Source organism: Oncorhynchus kisutch, unplaced genomic scaffold, assembly GCF_002021735.2.
Source record: "Oncorhynchus kisutch isolate 150728-3 unplaced genomic scaffold, Okis_V2 scaffold3957, whole genome shotgun sequence".
NCBI lineage: Eukaryota > Metazoa > Chordata > Actinopteri > Salmoniformes > Salmonidae > Oncorhynchus > Oncorhynchus kisutch.
In genome coordinates, this window is record NW_022265902.1 from 160801 (window position 1) to 183814 (window position 23014).

At 50.4% G+C, this 23014-nt stretch overlaps 1 protein-coding gene across 1 annotated transcript in view; it reads right to left on the reverse strand.

Moving 5' to 3' along the window:
• Nucleotides 1–23014, reverse strand: part of LOC116372488 (threonylcarbamoyladenosine tRNA methylthiotransferase-like) — a 187513-nt gene that overhangs the window by 151694 nt on the left and 12805 nt on the right. The window contains exon 2 of the mRNA XM_031821294.1: nt 16337–16421. Coding sequence (XP_031677154.1) covers nt 16337–16421 — 85 coding nt within the window. The remainder of the gene's footprint in view (nt 1–16336; nt 16422–23014) is intronic.

Here is a 23014-nt window from a genome sequence, read left to right on the forward strand (position 1 = left end):
TTCGGTTGCTAGTCCAACGCTCTAACCACTAGGCTACCTGCCTCTAACCACTAGGCTACCTGCCTCTAACCACTAGGCTACCTGCCTCTAACCACTAGGCTACCTGCCTCTAACCACTAGGCTACCTGCCTCTAACCACTAGGCTACCTGCCTCTAACCACTAGGCTACCTGCCTCTAACCACTAGGCTACCTGCCTCCCCCCTTTAACCACTAGGCTACCTGCCTCCCCCCTTTAACCACTAGGCTACCTGCCTCCCCCCTTTAACCACTAGGCTACCTGCCTCCCCCCTTTAACCACTAGGCTACCTGCCTCCCCCCTCTAACCACTAGGCTACCTGCCTCCCCCCTCTAACCACTAGGCTACCTGCCTCCCCCCTCTAACCACTAGGCTACCTGCCTCCCCCCTCTAACCACTAGGCTACCTGCCTCCCCCCTCTAACCACTAGGCTACCTGCCGTCCCTACACTCTAACCACTAGGCTACCTGCCATCCCTACACTCTAACCACTAGGCTACCTGCCGTCCCTACACTCTAACCACTAGGCTACCTGCCTGCCCCTCCACTCTAACCACTAGGCTACCTGCCGTCCCTACACTCTAACCACTAGGCTACCTGCCTGCCCCTCCACTCTAACCACTAGGCTACCTGCCTGTCCATACACTCTAACCACTAGGTTACCTGCGGCCCCTACACTCTAACCACTAGGCTACCTGCCGTCCCTACACTCTAACCACTAGGCTACCTGCCGTCCCTACACTCTAACCACTAGGCTACCTGCCTGCCCCTCCACTCTAACCACTAGGCTACCTGCCGTCCCTACACTCTAACCACTAGGCTACCTGCCTGCCCCTCCACTCTAACCAATAGGCTACCTGCCTGTCCCTACACTCTAACCACTAGGCTACCTGCAGCCCCTACACTCTAACCACTAGGCTACCTGCCGTCCCTACACTCTAACCACTAGGCTACCTGCCGCCCCTACACTCTAACCACTAGGCTACCTGCCTGTCCCTACACTCTAACCACTAGGCTACCTGCCGCCCCTACACTCTAACCACTAGGCTACCTGCCTGTCCCTACACTCTAACCACTAGGCTACCTGCCGCCCCTACACTCTAACCACTAGGCTACCTGCCGCCCCTACACTCTAACCACTACGCTACCTGCCGTCCCTACACTCTAACCACTAGACTACCTGCCGTCCCTACACTCTAACCACTAGGCTACCTGCCTGTCCCTACACTCTAACCACTAGGCTACCTGCCGCCCCTACACTCTAACCACTAGGCTACCTGCCGCCCCTACACTCTAACCACTAGGCTACCTGCCGTCCCTACACTCTAACCACTAGGCTACCTGCCGCCCCTACACTCTAACCACTAGACTACCTGCAGATGAGGGGACTGTGTTTATTGAAGCCATTAGAAGATTGTTGCTGAACTCCTGAATGCACATGGTGGTGTTATTATGTAGTTATCTAAATTATTTATAATAAATTATGTACCATAAGTCTCGGTGATTCAATTGCCTACTTAATCATTGCATGACTTAACACACTATGTTTTACTCAGTCTGGCAGTAACCCAACTATCAGAGGCAATGGATCTCTCTGTCTCCTGCTGCTGACACCAGCATGGAAGTCGTGATGGTCGGTCTGATTCACGCCTCGCTCATTTAGGATGGATCTCTCTGTCTCCTGCTGCTGACACCAGCATGGAAGTCGTGATGGTCGGTCTGATTCACGACTCGCTCATTTAGAACGGGTCTCTATGTTTGTGTTTTAATCGCTGAAGCTGTAGTCACACAAAACAATAAAAATGGTGAACTCTTTTTGGAGGTCATTTGAATTGGAAGAGGTCCCTAAGGGTTGGGGATTCAACATACATGCTGATTCTACTCCACTTATGGAAACAACATCGCTATCAGATGATTGGAGATATGGACCATCCTGCTCAGCATAGAGTCACTGCTCTGCCTCTCCCACCCGTTCCACCCTTTCTCTCTCTACTTGTTCCACCCTTCCTCTCTCTACTTGTTCCACCCGTTCCACCCTTCCTCTCTCTACTTGTTCCACCCGTTCCACCCTTCCTCTCTCTACTTGTTCCACCCTTCCTCTCTCTACTTGTTCCACCCTTCCTCTCTCTACTTGTTCCACCCTTCCTCTCTCTACTTGTTCCACCCGTTCCACCCTTCCTCTCTCTACTTGTTCCACCCGTTCCACCCTTCCTCTCTCTACTTGTTCCACCCGTTCCACCCTTCCTCTCTCTACTTGTTCCACCCACCTCTCTCTACTTGTTCCACCCTTCCTCTCTCTACTTGTTCCACCCTTCCTCTCTCTACTTGTTCCACCCACCTCTCTCTACTTGTTCCACCCACCTCTCTCTACTTGTTCCACCCACCTCTCTGCTTGTTCCACCCACCTCTCTCTACTTGTTCCACCCACCTCTCTCTACTTGTTCCACCCGCCTCTCTCTACTTGTTCCACCTGCCTCTCTCTACTTGTTCCACCCGTTCCACCCTTCCTCTCTCTACTTGTTCCACCCGCCTCTCTCTACTTGTTCCACCCACCTCTCTCTACTTGTTCCACCCACCTCTCTCTACTTGTTCCACCCACCTCTCTCTACTTGTTCCACCCACCTCTCTCTACTGTTCCACCCCACCTCTCTCTACTTGTTCCACCCACCTCTCTCTGCTTGTTCCATCCTGCCTCTCTCTACTTGTTCCACCCTTCCTCTCTCTACTTGTTCCACCCACATCTCTCTGCTTGTTCCACCCTGCCTATCTCTACTTGTTCCACCCACCTCTCTCTACTTGTTCCACCCTGCCTCTCTCTACTTGTTCCACCCGTCTGCTCTGGATGAGTTTTCCCGCATACGTTTGCAGAGAATGATCAATCAAATCTCTAAAACTATGCTGGTATTCATTTGACCAATATTTAAATTGGTTAATATATTATAATATATTATATCCTTTGCTAGAAATATGACTATTTATTAATTGCCATAATTCATCAACGGCACCATACAGGGTTCTGTATGGAACATATTTTGTTTCCGTTAATGATCAGAACCCTGGGGGTTCATGTAGAACCTTATAAAAAAGGGTTCTGTATGGAACATATTTTGTTTCCGTTTATGATCAGAACCCTGGGGGTTCATGTAGAACCTTATAAAAAAGGGTTCTGTATGGAATATTTTGTTTCTGTTGACAAGAACCCCCAGGGTTCTGATTAAAGAACGTTATAAAAAGGATTCTATATAGAACTCTTAAGGCTTCCACATTTGAAGCAAGTGACAGATCCCTGTTTGGATCAATATGGAACCTTTTTCCCCCCAAAACAGTTTAGGGACTTAGCTAGCTGCTCAGCGGAGCGTGAAGACAGAGAGGGGGGGGGGCTGAGGGGAACAATGAACCCCTTCTCTAGATGTCACTCCGTGTGGCCCTCAGAAGAGTGTACGTGCGCGCATGTGTGTCTGCCGCTCGCGGGCGTACCAGGGAGAGCGAGCGGCAGTAGGAGTGAGGGAGAGCGTGTGACTGAGCGGGAGGTGGCTGGTGTGCGTGCCAGCCGTGTGCCAGGCTGTGTGGCCCTCGCTTTTCTTTCTCATTATCCCTCTCGTTCTGTCCGCCAGGGACCGGAGACAGGATCTCGGCTGGTCATGTGAAAGGAGGACAGAAGGTCTGCTAAGACTGTGTGTGTGTGTGTGTGTGTGTGTGTGTGTGTGTGTGTGTGTGTGTGTGATGTCTCTCCTCTTGCATCAGTCAGTCCATTCATTTCCAGGGTTTTGTTCAGTCTTGTTGATCCTGCGGATAAGGCTGGTGTGGGTATATACTGGCAAGGCCTGCTGCACTCATTCAATATGTAAATCAACCATCTACAGACTGTTCCAAGAAGCAGATGCCACAGTGCCAGAGAGAGAACGCAGAGGAGAGAGTAGGGAGAGGAAGAGGGAAGGGAGTGAGAGAAAAGACAGAAGGCGAGAGAGAGAGAGAGAGAGAGAGAGAGAGAGAGAGAGACAGAGAGAGAGAGAGACAGAGACAGAGACAGAGACAGAGACAGAGACAGAGACAGAGAGACAGAGACAGAGAGACAGAGAGAGACAGAGACAGAGACAGAGAGACAGAGACAGAGAGAGACAGAGAGAGGGCGCACGAAAGAGAAGCCCTAGTGAGTTATATACAGGTTCGTCTGGTACCATTGAGGATTGGGAGTATGTCTCCATCCCAAATAGCACCCTATTCCCTACATTGTGAACTAAAAAAAAGTAGTGCACTTGGTAGAGAATAGGGTGCCATTTCATTTGGGAAGCAGCCTAGGTCTTGGTCCTACAGTTGAATAGAGTGTCAACTTGGTAGAGAATAGGGTGCTATTTGGGAGGCAGCCTGGGTCTTTGGTCCTACAGTTGAATAGAGTGTCAACTTGGTAGAGAATAGGGTGCTATTTGGGAGGCAGCCTGGGTCTTTGGTCCTACAGTTGAATAGAGTGTCAACTTGGTAGAGAATAGGGTGCTATTTGGGAAGCAACCTAGGTCTTGGTCCTACAGTTGAATAGTGTCAACTTGTTAGAGAATTAGGGTGCCATTTCATTTGGGAAGCAGCCTAGGTCTTGGTCCTACAGTTAAATAGAGTGTCACTTGGTAGAGAATTAGGGTGCTATTTGAGAAGCAGCCTAGGTCTTGGTCCTACAGTTGAATAGAGTGATATTTGGGAAGCAGCCTAGGTCTTGGTCCTACAGTTAAATAGAGTGTCACTTGGTAGAGAATTAGGGTGCTATTTGAGAAGCAGCCTAGGTCTTGGTCCTACAGTTGAATAGGGTGCTATTTGGGAGGCAGCCTAGGTCATTGGTCCTACAGTTGAATAGAGTGTCACTTGGTAGAGAATTAGGGTGCTATTTGAGAAGCAGCCTAGGTCTTGGTCCTACAGTTGAATAGAGTGCTATTTGGGAGGCAGCCTAGGTCTTTGGTCCTACAGTTGAATAGAGTGTCACTTGGTAGAGAATTAGGGTGCTATTTGAGAAGCAGCCTAGGTCTTGGTCCTACAGTTAAATAGAGTGTCAACTTGGTAGAGAATAGGGTGCTATTTGAGAAGCAGCCTAGGTCTTTGGTCCTACAGTTGAATAGAGTGTTATTTGGGAGGCAGCCTAGGTCTTTGGTCCTACAGTTGAATAGAGTGTTATTTGGGAGGCAGCCTAGGTCTTTGGTCCTACAGTTGAATAGAGTGTTATTTGGGAGGCAGCCTAGGTCTTTGGTCCTACAGTTGAATAGTGTGTCACTTGGTAGAGAATTAGGGTGCTATTTGGGAAGCAGCATAGGTCTTGGTCCTACAGTTGAATAGAGTGCTATTTGGGAAGCAGCCTAGGTCTTTGGTCCTACAGTTGAATAGAGTGCTATTTGGGAAGCAGCCTAGGTCTTTGGTCCTACAGTTGAATAGAGTGCTATTTGGGAAGCAGCCTAGGTCTTTGGTCCTACAGTTGAGTAGTGTGTCACTTGGTAGAGAATTAGGGTGCTATTTGGGAAGCAGCCTAGGTCTTGGTCCTACAGTTGAATAGAGTGCTATTTGGGAAGCAGCCTAGGTCTTTGGTCCTACAGTTGAGTAGTGTGTCACTTGGTAGAGAATTAGGGTGCTATTTGGGAAGCAGCCTAGGTCTTGGTCCTACAGTTGAATAGAGTGCTATTTGGGAAGCAGCCTAGGTCTTTGGTCCTACAGTTGAATAGAGTGCTATTTGGGAAGCAGCCTAGGTCTTTGGTCCTACAGTTGAATAGAGTGCTATTTGGGAAGCAGCCTAGGTCTTTGGTCCTACAGTTGAATAGAGTGTTAATTGCATTAGCATTGCATCAGGGTGTTTTCAGATCCGTCTCTACAGAGCTCAAGTTTTAGAGGGAAATAAATCCAAAGTATCGAACTGTGTGATTATGGAGAGGCTCTTTCCCTACAGCCTGAAATTCAATACTATTAGCATATTCATTAGGATTAAGATTGCAGACAGCAGTTTAAGTCAATTTGTAATTTGGTATTTTACTTGAGTGAGGCAGTGGGGGCAATGTGCTGAAATGATCCGAATCTGTGATGAGGAAAATAGAGATTTGACTGAAACCCTTAAATCAAACCAGCATATAAAGAGAGGTTCAACTCAAACTCAAATCAGACTTCAACTTCCCTGATGAGTTCTCAGCTTATACAATAAAAAATCACATACCGGGGCTCTTTCAGGAGGGAAAGATTAAAAACAACCCACATCAACATCAAAAAATGGTTTCTAATTTTCTACACTTTTGCACATATATGCAATGCAAATGATGTCTGTAACTTGAAGGCACAACATATAAAATCACACAGTCAGTCAGTCCATTACCGACACCGTCCACTTCAACCTTTTCTTCAATAAAACGGCAAGACTTCCAGGTGATAAACTTACATTCCTTACAAATTAGGGATCACATCCATACAATCCCAATCTAATTCCACCCTACTGAGGTGACTAAGTGGAATGGGGAGTGTCCAGGAGGAGAGGAATCAGAGCATTCTAAGAACTCAAAGAGTGTTTCATTCTGAGAACTTTTCGAGACTCTAGAACCAGCTGATGTTCCAGTAGGTTCTGAGGGAAGGATATTTATCCCAGTAAGGAATAGACATGGAAGATAACTCTCCATTGTGTATCATTGTGATCCATGTAGATGTATTTATGTCTCAGGTTTTATATGCTCTACTGCTGCAGAGCCAATTTCCCTCTGGGGGGGAGGGGGGTGAACATGAGTCCACCGTCGCACCCCAACCTGCTGGGTGAAGTACGGGCATCAACTAAGTATTTGAGGATATATTCATTTAGTTTGAAGTTTGTGAGGGGTACTTGAGTTCTTTAGGAGTTAGCGGTTTGGGCCCTCCACGATACCGGGTAAACTCAACTAATACAAATACTTTCAACTTATTGATTTTGGTCGGATTTAGGTCTTTTGGTCAAATTCCATAAAAATCTAGTTCCCACTGAAGTATTGTGTTTGACCCAGAACAGCTAGACCAATCAGATCTCAGATACTCCACTCCCCCCCCCCCCCCCCCCCTCCCCCTCAGTGGAGGCCAAGAGCAGCTCAAGTATTTGACAAATGTGTTTGACCCAAACCCCCAGAGCATATCTTCTGGGCCTCGTCCAGTGTTGTCCTCCCCAGGAGCTAAATTAACAGCAGCTCAAGTGTTCAGAACTATTTGACAAACGTGTTTGACGCAGGACGGCTAAAACCAAACCCCCAAACCCCCCCGATCTATATAAAATAGTGCACTACTTTTGACCAGGGGCCATATTCCTAAATAGGGTGTTGTTTGGGACGCAGGCCCAGGAGCAGAACAACTCTACAGCTTTAGAGAAGAGCGGTGAAGGGTTCAACTTCCTGTCGTAGACGGAAATCAGGATTCTGAGGAGAAGAACACACTGGTTAACCTCCCCATGTTCATCAGACACTCAACACACACACACTCAACACACACACACACACTCATGAGACACTCAACACACACACACACACCTTATATCTGCCCATCCCCCTGCCTCCCCCTTCTGGCTACTAGGCCTGTTTCACCTTCCCACAGTATCCCACGTGACCGAACGACGCCGAAGAAGAAGGAAAAAAATAATCAAAATGCAAAACACTTCCTGTTTTAAATCTGTTAACCGTTTTTATGCAAATGAGCCAGCGGTGTTCTACAGCGTTCTCTCTGTGGAATCAGTTCTGTTGTTCTGTTCTACTGCTGCCATCAGAAATACTGGATGGCAATGTACAGTAAGCAGTGGACCCTAAAGCCCCTAATCAAATGACTGTGGTGTGAATTAAGGCTGTGAGGGGAGGGGATACACCGTGGCACAGCTGGCGCTTTGTAGCCAGGCAGGGGGGGGGGGGCTAATCTCCCTGCAGCACCTCTGACGAGGGGGGACCCAGGTGTGTGTGTGTGAGTGTGTGTGTGTGAGTGAGTGAGTGAGTGAGTGAGTGAGTGAGTGAGTGAGTGAGTGAGTGAGTGAGAGAGAGAGAGAGACCAAAATAATGGTGTTCCAAAAAAGGTCCAGTCACCAGGACCACAAATACAAATTCCATCTAGACACTGTTGCCCTAGAGCACACAAAAAACGATACATACCTTGGCCTAAACATCAGCGCCACAGGTAACTTCCACAAAGCTGTGAACGATCTGAGAGACAAGGCAAGAAGGGCATTCTATGCCATCAAAAGAAACATAAATTTCAACATACCAATTAGGATTTGGCTAAAAATACTTGAATCAGTCATAGAGCCCATTGCCCTTTATGGTTGTGAGGTCTGGGGTCCGCTCACCAACCAAGACTTCACAAAATGGGACAAACACCAAATTGAGACTCTGCACGCAGAATTCTGCAAAAATATCCTCCGTGTACAATGTAGAACACCAAATAATGCAGAGCAGAATTAGGCCGATACCCACTAATTATCAAAATCCAGAAAAGAGCTGTTAAATTCTACAACCACCTAAAAGGAAGCGATTCACAAAACCTTCCATAACAAAGCCATCACCTACAGAGAGATGAACCTGGAGAAGAGTCCCCTAAGCAAGCTGGTCCTGGGGCTCTGTTCACAAACACAAACACACACTACAGAGCCCCAGGACAGCAGGACAGCAGCACAATTTTTCATGAGAAAACAAAAAGATAATTACTTGACACATTGGAAAGAATTAACAAAAAAACAGAGCAAACTAGAATGCTATTTGGCCCTACACAGAGAGTACACAGAGGCAGAATACCTGACCACTGTGACTGACCCAAAATTAAGGAAAGCTTTGACTATGTACAGACTCAGTGAGCATAGCCTTGCTAGCTATTGAGAAAGGCCGCCGTAGGCAGACATGACTCTCAAGAGAAGACAGGCTATGTGCTCACTGCCCACAAAATGAGGTGGAAACTGAGCTGCACTTCCTAACCTCCTGCCCAATGTAGGACCATAGAGACACATATTTCCCTCAGATTACACAGATCCACAAAGAATTCGAAAACAAATCCAATTTTGAAAAACTCCCATATCTACTGGGTGAAATTCCACAGTGTGCCATCACAGCAGCAAGATTTGTGACCTGTTGCCACGAGAAAAGGGCAACCAGTGAAGAACAAACACCATTGTAAATACAACCCATATCTATGCTTATTTATTTTATCTTGTGTCCTTTAAACCATTTGTACATTGTTAAAACACTGTCTATATATAATATGACATTTGTAATGTCTTTTACTTTACTGAGAGAGAGAGACAGAGAGACAGAGAGAGGGAGAGAGAGAGAGAGAGAGACAGAGACAGAGAGAGAGAGAGAGAGAGAGAGAGACAGAGACAGAGAGAGAGAGAGAGACAGAGAGAGACAGGGAGAGAGAGACAGAGAGAGAGAGAGAGAGAGAGACAGAGACAGAGAGAGAGAGAGAGAGAGAGACAGAGACAGAGACAGAGAGAGAGAGAGAGAGAGAGAGAGAGAGAGAGAGACAGAGACAGAGAGAGAGACAGAGAGAGACAGGGAGAGAGAGAAGAGAGAGAGGAGAGAGAAGAGAGAGAGAGAGAGACAGAGACAGAGAGAGAGAGAGAGAGAGAGAGAGAGAGAGAGAGAGAGAGAGAGAGAGAGACAGGGAGAGAGAGAGAGACAGAGAGAGAGACAGAGACAGATGACAGAGAGAGAGAGAGAGAGACAGAGAGAGAAAAAAGACAGAGAGAGAGATAGGAGAGAGAGACAGAGAGAGAGAGACAGAGAGAGACAGAGAGAGAGAGACAGAGAGAGAGAGAGAGACAGAGACAATAAGAGAAAATAAAAGTACCTGCTATGGCAATTAGAGATGACATCATCAGACCCATTTTCACCTCGTGGCTCTTTAGACGAAAGGATGAAAGACAGTAGCCACATGATAGAGTCACTGAACCCAGCCCTAACCCTCCCTCTCTAACCTATCCCCACCCTCCCTAACCCCCCCCATCTCTCCGTAACCTATCCCCACCAGCCCTAAACCCTCCCTCTCTAACCTATCCCCACCCTCCCTAACCCCCCATCTCTCCGTAACCTATCCCCACCAGCCCTAACCCTCCCTCTCTAACCTATCCCCACCCTCCCTAACCCCCCCATCCTCTCCGTAACCTATCCCACCAGCCCTAACCCTCCCTCTCTAACCTATCCCCCACCCTCCCTAACCCCCCATCTCTCCGTAACCTATCCCCACCAGCCCTAACCCTCCCTCTCTAACCTATCCCCACCCTCCCTAACCCCCCCATCTCTCCGTAACCTATCCCCACCAGCCCTAACCCTCCCTCTCTAACCTATCCCCACCCTCCCTAACCCCCCATCTCTCCGTAACCTATCCCCACCAGCCCCTAACCTATCCCCACCCTCCCTAACCCCCCATCCCTCCGTAACCTATCCCCACCAGCCCTAACCCTCCCTCTCTAACCTATCCCCACCATCCCTAACCCCCCATCTCTCCGTAACCTATCCCCACCAGCCCTAACCCTCCCTCTCTAACCTATCCCCACCCTCCCTAACCCCCCCATCTCTCCGTAACCTATCCCCACCAGCCCTAACCCTCCCTCTCTAACCTATCCCCACCCTCCCTAACCCCCCATCTCTCCGTAACCTATCCCCACCAGCACTAACCCTCCCTCTCTAACCCTCCCTCCCTAACCTATCCCCACCAGCCCTAACTCTCCCTCTCTAACCTATCCCCACCAGCCCTAACCCTCCCTCCCTAACCCTCACTCCCTAACCTATCCCCACCAGCCCTAAACCCTCCCTCTCTAACCTATCCCCACCAGCCCTAACCCTCCCTCTCTAACCTATCCCCAACCTCCCTAACCCCCCATCTCTCCGTAACCTATCCCCACCAGCACTAACCCTCCCTCTCTAACCCTCCCTCCCTAACCTATCCCCACCAGCCCTAACCCTCCCTCTCTAACCTATCCCCGCCAGCCCTAACCCTCCCTCCCTAACCCTCCCTCCCTAACCTATCCCCACCAGCCCTAACCCTCCCTCTCTAACCTATCCCCACCCTCCCTAACCTATCCCCACCCTCCCTAACCCCCCCATCTCTCCGTAACCTATCCCCACCAGCCCTAACCCTCCCTCTCTAACCTATCCCCACCCTCCCTAACCCCCCATCTCTCCGTAACCTATCCCCACCAGCCCTAACCCTCCCTCTCTAACCTATCCCCCACCCTCCCTAACCCCCCCATCTCTCCGTAACCTATCCCCACCAGCCCTAACCCTCCCTCTCTAACCTATCCCCACCCTCCCTAACCCCCCATCTCTCCGTAACCTATCCCCACCAGCCCTAACCCTCCCTCTCTAACCTATCCCCACCCTCCCTAACCCCCCATCTCTCCGTAACCTATCCCCACCAGCCCTAACCCTCCCTCTCTAACCTATCCCCACCCTCCCTAACCCCCCATCCCTCCGTAACCTATCCCCACCAGCCCTAACCCTCCCTCTCTAACCTATCCCCACCATCCCTAACCCCCCATCTCTCCGTAACCTATCCCCACCAGCCCTAACCCTCCCTCTCTAACCTATCCCCACCCTCCCTAACCCCCCATCTCTCCGTAACCTATCCCCACCAGCCCTAACCCTCCCTCTCTAACCTATCCCCACCCTCCCTAACCCCCCATCCCTCCGTAACCTATCCCCACCAGCCCTAACCCTCCCTCTCTAACCTATCCCCCACCATCCCTAACCCCCCATCTCTCCGTAACCTATCCCCACCAGCCCTAACCCTCCCTCTCTAACCTATCCCCACCCTCCCTAACCCCCCCATCTCTCCGTAACCTATCCCCACCAGCCCTAACCCTCCCTCTCTAACCTATCCCCACCCTCCCTAACCCCCCATCTCTCCGTAACCTATCCCCACCAGCACTAACCCTCCCTCTCTAACCCTCCCTCCCTAACCTATCCCCACCAGCCCTAACTCTCCCTCTATAACCTATCCCCACCAGCCCTAACCCTCCCTCCCTAACCCTCCCTCCCTAACCTATCCCCACCAGCCCTAACCCTCCCTCCCTAACCTATCCCCACCAGCCCTAACCCTCCCTCTCTAACCTATCCCCACCAGCCCTAACCCTCCCTCTCTAACCTATCCCCAACCTCCCTAACCCCCCATCTCTCCGTAACCTATCCCCACCAGCACTAACCCTCCCTCTCTAACCCTCCCTCCCTAACCTATCCCCACCAGCCCTAACCCTCCCTCTCTAACCTATCCCCACCAGCCCTAACCCTCCCTCCCTAACCCTCCCTCCCTAACCTATCCCCACCAGCCCTAACCCTCCCTCTCTAACCTATCCCCACCCTCCCTAACCTATCCCCACCCTCCCTAACCCCCCCATCTCTCCGTAACCTATCCCCACCAGCCCTAACCCTCCCTCTCTAACCTATCCCCCACCCTCCCTAACCCCCCATCTCTCCGTAACCTATCCCCACCAGCACTAACCCTCCCTCTCTAACCCTCCCTCCCTAACCTATCCCCACCAGCCCTAACCCTCCCTCTCTAACCTATCCCCACCAGCCCTAACCCTCCCTCTCTAACCTATCCCCACCAGCCCTAACCCTCCCTCCCTAACCCTCCCTCCCTAACCTATCCCCACCAGCCCTAACCCTCCCTCTCTAACCTATCCCCACCAGCCCTAACCCTCCCTCTCTAACCTATCCCCAACCTCCCTAACCCCCATCTCTCCATAACCTATCCCCACCAGCACTAACCCTCCCTCTCTAACCCTCCCTCCCTAACCTATCCCCACCAGCCCTAACCCTCCCTCTCTAACCTATCCCCACCAGCCCTAACCCTCCCTCCCTAACCCTCCCTCCCTAACCTATCCCCACCAGCCCTAACCCTCCCTCTCTAACCTATCCCCACCAGCCCTAACCCTCCCTCTCTAACCTATCCCCACCCTCCCTAACCCCCCATCCCTCCCTAACCTATCCCCACCAGCTCTAACCCTCCCTCCCTAACCCTCCCTCCCTAACCTATCCCCACCAGCCCTAACCCTCCCTCTCTAACCTATCCCCACCAGCCCTAACCCTCCCTCTCTAACCTATCCCCACCCTCCCTAACCCCCCATCCCTCCCTAACCTATCCCCACCAGCCCTAACCCTCCCTCTCTAACCTATCCCCACCAGCCCTAACCCTCCCTCCCTAACCTATCCCGCCAGCCCTAACCCTCCCTCTCTAACCTATCCCCACCCTTCCTAACCCCCCATCCCTCCCTAACCTATCCCCGCCAGCCCTAACCCTCCCTCTCTAACCTATCCCCGACCCTCCCTAACCCTCCCTCTCTAACCTATCCCCACCCTCCCTAACCCTCCCTCTCTAACCTATCCCCACCAGCCCTAACCCTCCCTCTCTAACCTATCCCCACCCTCCCTAACCCCCCATCTCTCCGTAACCTATCCCCACCAGCACTAACCCTCCCTCTCTAACCCTCCCTCCCTAACCTATCCCCACCAGCCCTAACCCTCCCTCTCTAACCTATCCCCACCAGCCCTAACCCTCCCTCCCTAACCCTCCCTCCCTAACCTATCCCCACCCTCCCTAACCCCCCATCTCTCCGTAACCTATCCCCACCAGCCCTAACCCTCCCTCTCTAACCTATCCCCACCAGCCCTAACCCTCCCTCCCTAACCCTCCCTCCCTAACCTATCCCCACCAGCCCTAACCCTCCCTCTCTAACCTATCCCCACCAGCCCTAACCCTCCCTCTCTAACCTATCCCCACCCTCCCTAACCCCCCATCTCTCCGTAACCTATCCCCACCAGCACTAACCCTCCCTCTCTAACCCTCCCTCCCTAACCTATCCCCACCAGCCCTAACCCTCCCTCTCTAACCTATCCCCACCAGCCCTAACCCTCCCTCTCTAACCTATCCCCACCCTCCCTAACCCCCCATCTCTCCGTAACCTATCCCCACCAGCACTAACCCTCCCTCTAACCCTCCCTCCCTAACCTATCCCCACCAGCCCTAACCCTCCCTCTCTAACCTATCCCCACCAGCCCTGACCCTCCCTCCCTAACCCTCCCTCCCTAACCTATCCCCACCAGCCCTAACCCTCCCTCTCTAACCTATCCCCACCAGCCCTAACCCTCCCTCTCTAACCTATCCCCACCCTTCCTAACCCCCCATCCCTCCCTAACCTATCCCCGCCAGCCCTAACCCTCCCTCTCTAACCTATCCCCAACCCTCCCTAACCCTCCCTCTCTAACCTATCCCCACCCTCCCTAACCCTCCCTCTCTAACCTATCCCCACCCTCCCTAACCTATCCCCACCAGCACTAACCCTCCCTCTCTAACCTATCCCCACCCTCCCTAACCTATCCTCACCAGCCCTAACCCTCCCTCCCTAACCCACCCTCCCTCCCTCCCTAACCTATCCCCGCCAGCCCTAACCCTCCCTCTCTAACCTATCCCCACCCTCCCTAACCCCCCATCCCTCCCTAACCTATCCCCACCAGCTCTAACCCTCCCTCCCTCCCTAACCCTCCCTCCCTCCCTCCCTCCCTAACCTATCCCCGCCAGCCCTAACCCTCCCTCCCTAACCCTCCCTCCCTCCCTAACCTATCCCCGCCAGCCCTAACCCTCCCTCCCTAACCTATCCCCGCCAGCCCTAACCACATGGATAACAACACAACCATGGATAACAACACAACCATGGATAACAACACAACCATGGATAACAACACAACCATGGATAACAACACAACCATGGATAACAAAACAACCATGGATAACAAAACAACCATGGATAACAAAACAACCGTGGATAACAAAACCACCACGGATAAGATGGTTGTATGACCTAAAACACACTTCCCTTTTCTCCCATTGTCTCTCTCACCCGATCACCATCTAACAGTGACAGTTTAGAAGTAGGCGTTTGTAACCATGACACACACACACACACACCTATGACCCCCTGCTCCATGTCCCGGTCTCATCACCGAGGAGTCTGCCCCAGCAGCTCACAGTAAGATCAATGACCATATGGCGGAAGTGACAGTTTAGAAGCAGGCGTTTGGAACCATGACACACACACACACACAAACACACACACACACACCAGGAGCCTCAACATTCCCCTCTGGAGCCGCTTCGTACTGCAGACGCCCAGGGCGGCATCCGCTCACTTCAATTAGGCTGGTAATTAGCAGCGCGGCCTAGCAGTGTGAATAAGCCGAGCACCACTACTACCGTAGCAAGTGCTGGAACAAAAGATGCCCGGACCTCTGAAATTACCATAGCATCTGAATCATTGATACATTATATTACATTAGCCCCTGGTGTGCTAATCTATTGTTGGTCCCGTTGGCCTCGTTATGGCTGAGTCTGATAAGACACACTATTTCAGATGGACAAAAAAAAAAACTGTGCAATATATTTGTGTCATTACCACTTTGTCCTAAAGTGGGTTAACTAAGAGCTCTCAGCAAGAGAGAAGGTCAAGCAGAGACAAACCTCAATATAGTAGCCAACAGTTTAGGCCAGAGAGGCTACTTACTGGGGCTGGCTCAGAGGATGTCTGTGCATCATCATATGAGGTCAGCCTCTGTTCAGTCAGTCAGTGAGGACGGCTGAGAGGCCAGCCTCCTCTCTGTTCAGTCAGTCAGTGAGGATGTCTGAGAGGCCAGCCTCCTCTCTGTTCAGTCAGTCAGTGAGGACGTCTGAGAGGCCAGCCTCCTCTCTGTTCAGACAGTCAGTCAGTGAGGACGTCTGAGAGGCCAGCCTCCTCTCTGTTCAGTCAGTCAGTGAGGACGTCTGAGAGGCCAGCCTCCTCTCTGTTCAGTCAGTCAGTGAGGACGTCTGAGAGGCCAGCCTCCTCTCTGTTCAGTCAGTCAGTGAGGACGTCTGAGAGGCCAGCCTCCTCTGTGTTCAGTCAGCGAGGACGTCTGAGAGGCCAGCCTCCTCTCTGTTCAGTCAGTCAGTGAGGACATCTGAGAGGCCAGCCTCCTCTCTGTTCAGTCAGTCAGTGAGGACATCTGAGAGGCCAGCCTCCTCTCTGTTCAGTCAGTCAGTGAGGACATCTGAGAGGCCAGCCTCCTCTCTGTTCAGTCAGTCAGTGAGGACATCTGAGAGGCCAGCCTCCTCTCTGTTCAGTCAGTCAGTGAGGACGTCTGAGAGGCCAGCCTCCTCTCTGTTCAGTCAGTCAGTGAGGACGTCTGAGAGGCCAGCCTCCTCTCTGTTCAGTCGGTCAGTGAGGACGTCTGAGAGGCCAGCCTCCTCTCTGTTCAGTCAGTCAGTGAGGACGTCTGAGAGGCCAGCCTCCTCTCTGTTCAGTCGGTCAGGCCAGCCTCCTCTCTGTTCAGTTTTTGGGCTTACTTGATGGAGTTTCTGAAGTGATCTTCGGCCGGGTTTTTCACAGTGCAGCTGTTGAGCAGCCACAGATCAGCCTCCGCGGGGTCCTCTGGAGATAGGGAGAGAGGAAGAAACAGCAGGGGAGAGAGAGAAACAGCAGGAGAGAGGAGCGAGACGTAGACAGGGAGAGTAAGAGAAGAGAGAGAGAGAGGAGACAGAGAGAGAGAGAGAGAAGGAGAAGAAAGAGAGGTGGAGGGAAGACAATAGAAGTTCAGTATTAGATCAAATCAGAACTCAACAACCCAGGACCCTTCAGCCCGTTCCACACACCCATTAATATCGCACTTCTCCAGTTACAGCAATTCATTGTGTCCTCCCCCCCCCCCCCCCCCTCCTCATCCCCCCCTCCCCCTCCCCCCTCCCCCTCCTCATCCCCCTGGTGCTCTGGTCAGGGAGGGGGAGGGGGAGGTGAGGCGGAATACGATGCCAGGATCAGCTGGACCTCAGGGGGATAGTGGGAGTCCTATCCTCCATACCCCAGCCTCCACGCTATCTGCCAGGAGACCTGTCACACTGTGTAATGAATAAACACACACACACACACACAGTATGATTCTAGGCCAGCCTGCCTGGCGCAGTGCAAGTCTCCTGCCTCCTCCCACACCGCTGAACTAGATATTTCACTTACTATCCATTACCCAGCCTCACTGGAGCAAACACAGGCCCTGTGTCGGGCTGTGAGGCTCTAAGGGAGGCAGGCTCCCCCTCCCCCTCCTCCTCCCTGACCAGAGAAGGGGGGGGGGGGGGGGGGGTCGCAGCCGGGGAGAACCCAGGAACCACCCCGACACCCCCTTCTTGCCTTTTCTCGCCTCAGATAACACAACATATCAGAGGCCTATACCCAGAGAGAGGAGGCAGGGACAGGCCTATACCCAGAAAGAGGAGGCAGGGACAGGCCTATAGCCAGAGAGAGGAGGCAGGGACAGGCCTATAGCCAGAGAGAGGAGGCAGGGACAGGCCTATAGCCAGAGAGAGGAGGCAGGGACAGGCCTATAGCCAGAGAGAGGAGGCAGGGACAGGCCTATAGCCAGAGAGAGGAGGCAGGGACAGGCCTATAGCCAGAGAGAGGAGGCAGGGACAGGCCTATAGCCAGAGAGAGGAGGCAGGGACAGGCCTATACCCAGAGAGAGGAGGCAGGGACAGACCTATACCCAGAGCGAGGAGGCAGGGACAGGCCTATACCCAGAGAGAGGAGGCAGAGACAGGCCTATAGCCAGAGAGAGGAGGCAGGGACAGGCCTATAGCCAGAGAGAGGAGGCAGGGACAGGCCTATACCCAGAGAGAGGAGGCAGGGACAGGCCTATACCCAGAGAGAGGAGGCAGGGACAGGCCTATACCCAGAGAGAGGAGGCAGAGACAGGCCTATACCCAGAGAGAGGAGGCAGAGACAGGAAGGAAGTGGTCCGGCTAACCTAGCGTGGTGTGATGACGCCCACTGGTGTGAGAAATGGAGCGTTTACTAAACACACAACGACAACAAACACAATCAATTCTAAATCACTTAACATCAGAAACCCTTGGGGGAGATAAAACAATATAAGACTCACGACACTAAATCTAATGCGAGATTAGTTTGACGCAACTCCATACTGTGTGTGTGTGTGTCTGTGTGTGTGTGTCTGTTTACTGTGAGAGCTTACTCCATTACTCTTCCTGAAGCAGTATAACACTATACTGATGAACACACAGCGTATGAGTCACACTACAGACAGCAGTATAACACTATACTGATGAACACACAGCGTATGAGTCACACTACAGACAGCAGTAAAACACTATACTGATGAACACACAGCGTATGAGTCACACTACAGACAGCAGTATAACACTATACTGATGAACACACAGCGTATGAGTCACACTACAGACAGCAGTATAACACTATACTGATGAACACACAGCGTATGAGTCACACTACAGACAGCAGTATAACACTATACTGATGAACACACAGCGTATGAGTCACACTACAGACAGCAGTATAACACTATACTGATGAACACACAGCGTATGAGTCACACTACAGACAGCAGTATAACACTATACTGATGAACACACAGCGTATGAGTCACACTACAGACAGCAGTATAACACTATACTGATGAACACACAGCGTATGAGTCACACTACAGACAGCAGTATAACACTATACTGATGAACACACAGCGTATGAGTCACACTACAGACAGCAGTATAACACTATACTGATGAACACACAGCGTATGAGTCACACTACAGACAGCAGTATAACACTATACTGATGAACACACAGCGTATGAGTCACACTACAGACAGCAGTATAACACTATACTGATGAACACACAGCGTATGAGTCACACTACAGACAGCAGTATAACACTATACTGATGAACACACAGCGTATGAGTCACACTACAGACAGCAGTATAACACTATACTGATGAACACACAGCGTATGAGTCACACTACAGACAGCAGTATAACACTATACTGATGAACACACAGCGTATGAGTCACACTACAGACAGCAGTAAAACACTATACTGATGAACACACAGCGTATGAGTCACACTACAGACAGCAGTATAACACTATACTGATGAACACACAGCGTATGAGTCACACTACAGACAGCAGTATAACACTATACTGATGAACACACAGCGTATGAGTCACACTACAGACAGCAGTATAACACTATACTGATGAACACACAGCGTATGAGTCACACTACAGACAGCAGTAAAACACTATACTGATGAACACTGCCTGTTAGATACTGCTGTTTCACTGCCTGGTAGATACTGCTGTTTCACTGCCTGTTAGATACTGCTGTTTCACTGCCTGGTAGATACTGCTGTTTCACTGCCTGGTAGATACTGCTGTTTCACTGCCTGGTAGATACTGCTGTTTCACTGCCTGGTAGATACTGCTGTTTCACTGCCTGGTAGATACTGCTGTTTCACTGCCTGTTAGATACTGCTGTTTCACTGCCTGGTAGATACTGCTGTTTCACTGCCTGTTAGATACTGCTGTTTCACTGCCTGGTAGATACTGCTGTTTCACTGCCTGTTAGATACTGCTGTTTCACTGCCTGTTAGATACTGCTGTTTCACTGCCTGTTAGATACTGCTGTTTCACTGCCTGTTAGATACTGCTGTTTCACTGCCTGGTAGATACTGCTGTTTCACTGCATGTTAGATACTGCTGTTTCACTGCCTGTTAGATACTGCTGTTTCACTGCCTGGTAGATACTGCTGTTTCACTGCCTGGTATTACTGCTGTTTCACTGCCTGTTAGATACTGCTGTTTCACTGCCTGGTATTACTGCTGTTTCACTGCCTGGTAGATACTGCTGTTTCACTGCCTGGTATTACTGCTGTTTCACTGCCTGGTAGATACTGCTGTTTCACTGCCTGTTAGATACTGCTGTTTCACTGCCTGTTAGATACTGCTGTTTCACTGCCTGGTATTACTGCTGTTTCACTGCCTGGTATTACTGCTGTTTCACTGCCTGGAAGATACTGCTGTTTCACTGCCTGGTAGATACTGCTGTTTCACTGCCTGGTAGATACTGCTGTTTCACTGCCTGGTAGATACTGCTGTTTCACTGCCTGGTAGATACTGCTGTTTCACTGCCTGGTAGATACTGCTGTTTCACTGCCTGGTAGATACTGCTGTTTCACTGCCTGGTAGATACTGCTGTTTCACTGCCTGGTAGATACTGCTGTTTCACTGCCTGTTAGATACTGCTGTTTCACTGCCTGGTAGATACTGCTGTTTCACTGCCTGTTAGATACTGCTGTTTCACTGCCTGGTAGATACTGCTGTTTCACTGCCTGTTAGATACTGCTGTTTCACTGCCTGTTAGATACTGCTGTTTCACTGCCTGTTAGATACTGCTGTTTCACTGCCTGTTAGATACTGCTGTTTCACTGCCTGGTAGATACTGCTGTTTCACTGCCTGGTAGATACTGCTGTTTCACTGCCTGGTAGATACTGCTGTTTCACTGCATGTTAGATACTGCTGTTTCACTGCCTGTTAGATACTGCTGTTTCACTGCCTGGTAGATACTGCTGTTTCACTGCCTGGTATTACTGCTGTTTCACTGCCTGTTAGATACTGCTGTTTCACTGCCTGGTATTACTGCTGTTTCACTGCCTGGTAGATACTGCTGTTTCACTGCCTGGTATTACTGCTGTTTCACTGCCTGGTAGATACTGCTGTTTCACTGCCTGTTAGATACTGCTGTTTCACTGCCTGTTAGATACTGCTGTTTCACTGCCTGGTATTACTGCTGTTTCACTGCCTGGTATTACTGCTGTTTCACTGCCTGGAAGTCTTTTCATTTGGTGTCACTTCATTTCCGAAACCATAAGTAAAACTATATTTTTTCTGGGACAGACAGAAAGACACAGACAGACAGAAAGACACAGACAGACAGAAAGACACAGACAGACAGACAGACAGACATACACAGACAGACACTCTTGTTGGACGGGCAGATCAACGTGTTCTGTCGTAGCGAGGGGTCGGGAGCCACCCAGACGAGGGGTCGGGAAGGACCCAGACGAGGGTTGGCACAGTCAGCCCTTCACAGCCATGCCAGCTGCACATCAAGCTCGGCATCAACACAACCTGAGCCCTGCAAAACAACAAAGCCCCGTGGGACGCGCTCCTTGAACAGAGAGAGACAAACACACAAAAAGGTCCCTGATCCACAACACACAGCAGCTATAGATCTCTGCAGAGGTTAACTCCCTCTACCTGAGAGACACACACACATACACACAGCACCTATAGATCTCTGCAGAGGTTAACTCCCTCTACCTGAGAGACACACACATACACACAGCACCTATAGATCTCTGCAGAGGTTAACTCCCTCTACCTGAGACACACACACAGCAGCTATAGATCTCTGCAGAGGTTAACTCCCTCTACCTGAGAGACACACACACATACACACAGCACCTATAGATCTCTGCAGAGGTTAACTCCCTCTACCTGAGACACACACACAGCAGCTATAGATCTCTGCAGAGGTTAACTCACTCTACCTAAGAGACACACACACACACACACACACAGCACCTATAGATCTCTGCAGAGGTTAACTCACTCTACCTAAGAGACACACACACACACACACATCACCTATAGATCTCTGCAGAGGTTAACTCACTCTACCTAAGAGAGACACACACGCAGCACCTATAGATCTCTACAGAGGTTAACTCCCTCTACCTAAGAGACACACACACACACAGATCTCTGCAGAGGTTATCTCACTCTACCTAAGAGCCACACACACACACACACACACACACACACACAAACACACACACACACAGCACCTATAGATCTCTACAGAGGTTAACTCCCTCTACCTAAGAGAGACACACACACAGCAGCTGCAGGCTGGGAGTAGCCTCAGCTGTGACCCATTCCCCCTCCCGAGTAAAAACAACAATAACAATAACAACCCCTCTGTCACCATGACAACCCCTATATCACCATGACAACCCCTCTGTCACTGTGACCCAGATACTCCACAAGGACCAGTCCTCGTCTTAAATCACAGGCAGACCAGGACACTAGGTTAGCTAGGCTAGCGAAACCAAATGAGTCTGGAGAAGGGACACAACCAAGCTAACGACCATCTGTCACAGAGGCAGCTCTTACACATAGGCCCTTACAGAGAAATGCACTGTTACCGGGCACATAAATAGCCCAGTGTGCATCCCAAATGGCACCCTATTCCCTATATAGTGCACTACTTTAGACCAGGACCAAATGGCACCATATTCCCTATATAGTGCACTACTTTAGACCAGGACCAAATGGCACCCTTTTCCCTATATAGTGCACTACTTTAGACCAGGACCAAATGGCACCATATTCCCTATATAGTGCACTACTTTAGACCAGGACCAAATGGCACCCTATTCCCTATATAGTGCACTACTTTAGACCAGGACCAAATGGCACCCTTTTCCCTATATAGTGCACTACTTTAGACCAGGACCAAATGGCACCCTATTCCCTATATAGTGCACTACTTTAGACCAGGACCAAATGGCACCATATTCCCTATATAGTGCACTACTTTTGACCAGGACCAAATGGCACCATATTCCCTATATAGTGCACTACTTTTGACCATATCCCATAGAGAATAGTAGGGTGCCCTTAGTTTTTTGGAAGATCAATAAATAATATAGTTGACAAAGGAGGAACATTGTGTTTAATTTGAGGTCTGTTATGTCATTAGGTGTCAGAGTCAGAGTCAAATCATTCAGGGTGAACTAAACACAGCTGTAGTGTCATTAGGTGTCAGAGTCAAATCACTCAGGGTGAACTAAACACAGCTGTAGTGTCATTAGGTGTCAGAGTCAAATCCTTCAGGGTGAACTAAACACAGCTGTAGTGTCATTAGGTGTCAGAGTCAGAGTCAAATCACTCAGGGTGAACTAAACACAGCTGTAGTTTCATTAGGTGTCAGAGTCACAGTCAAATCATTCAGGGTGAACTAAACACAGCTGTAGTGTCATTAGGTGTCAGAGTCAAATCACTCAGGGTGAACTAAACACAGCTGTAGTGTCATTAGGTGTCAGAGTCACAGTCAAATCATTCAGGGTGAACTAAACACAGCTGTAGTG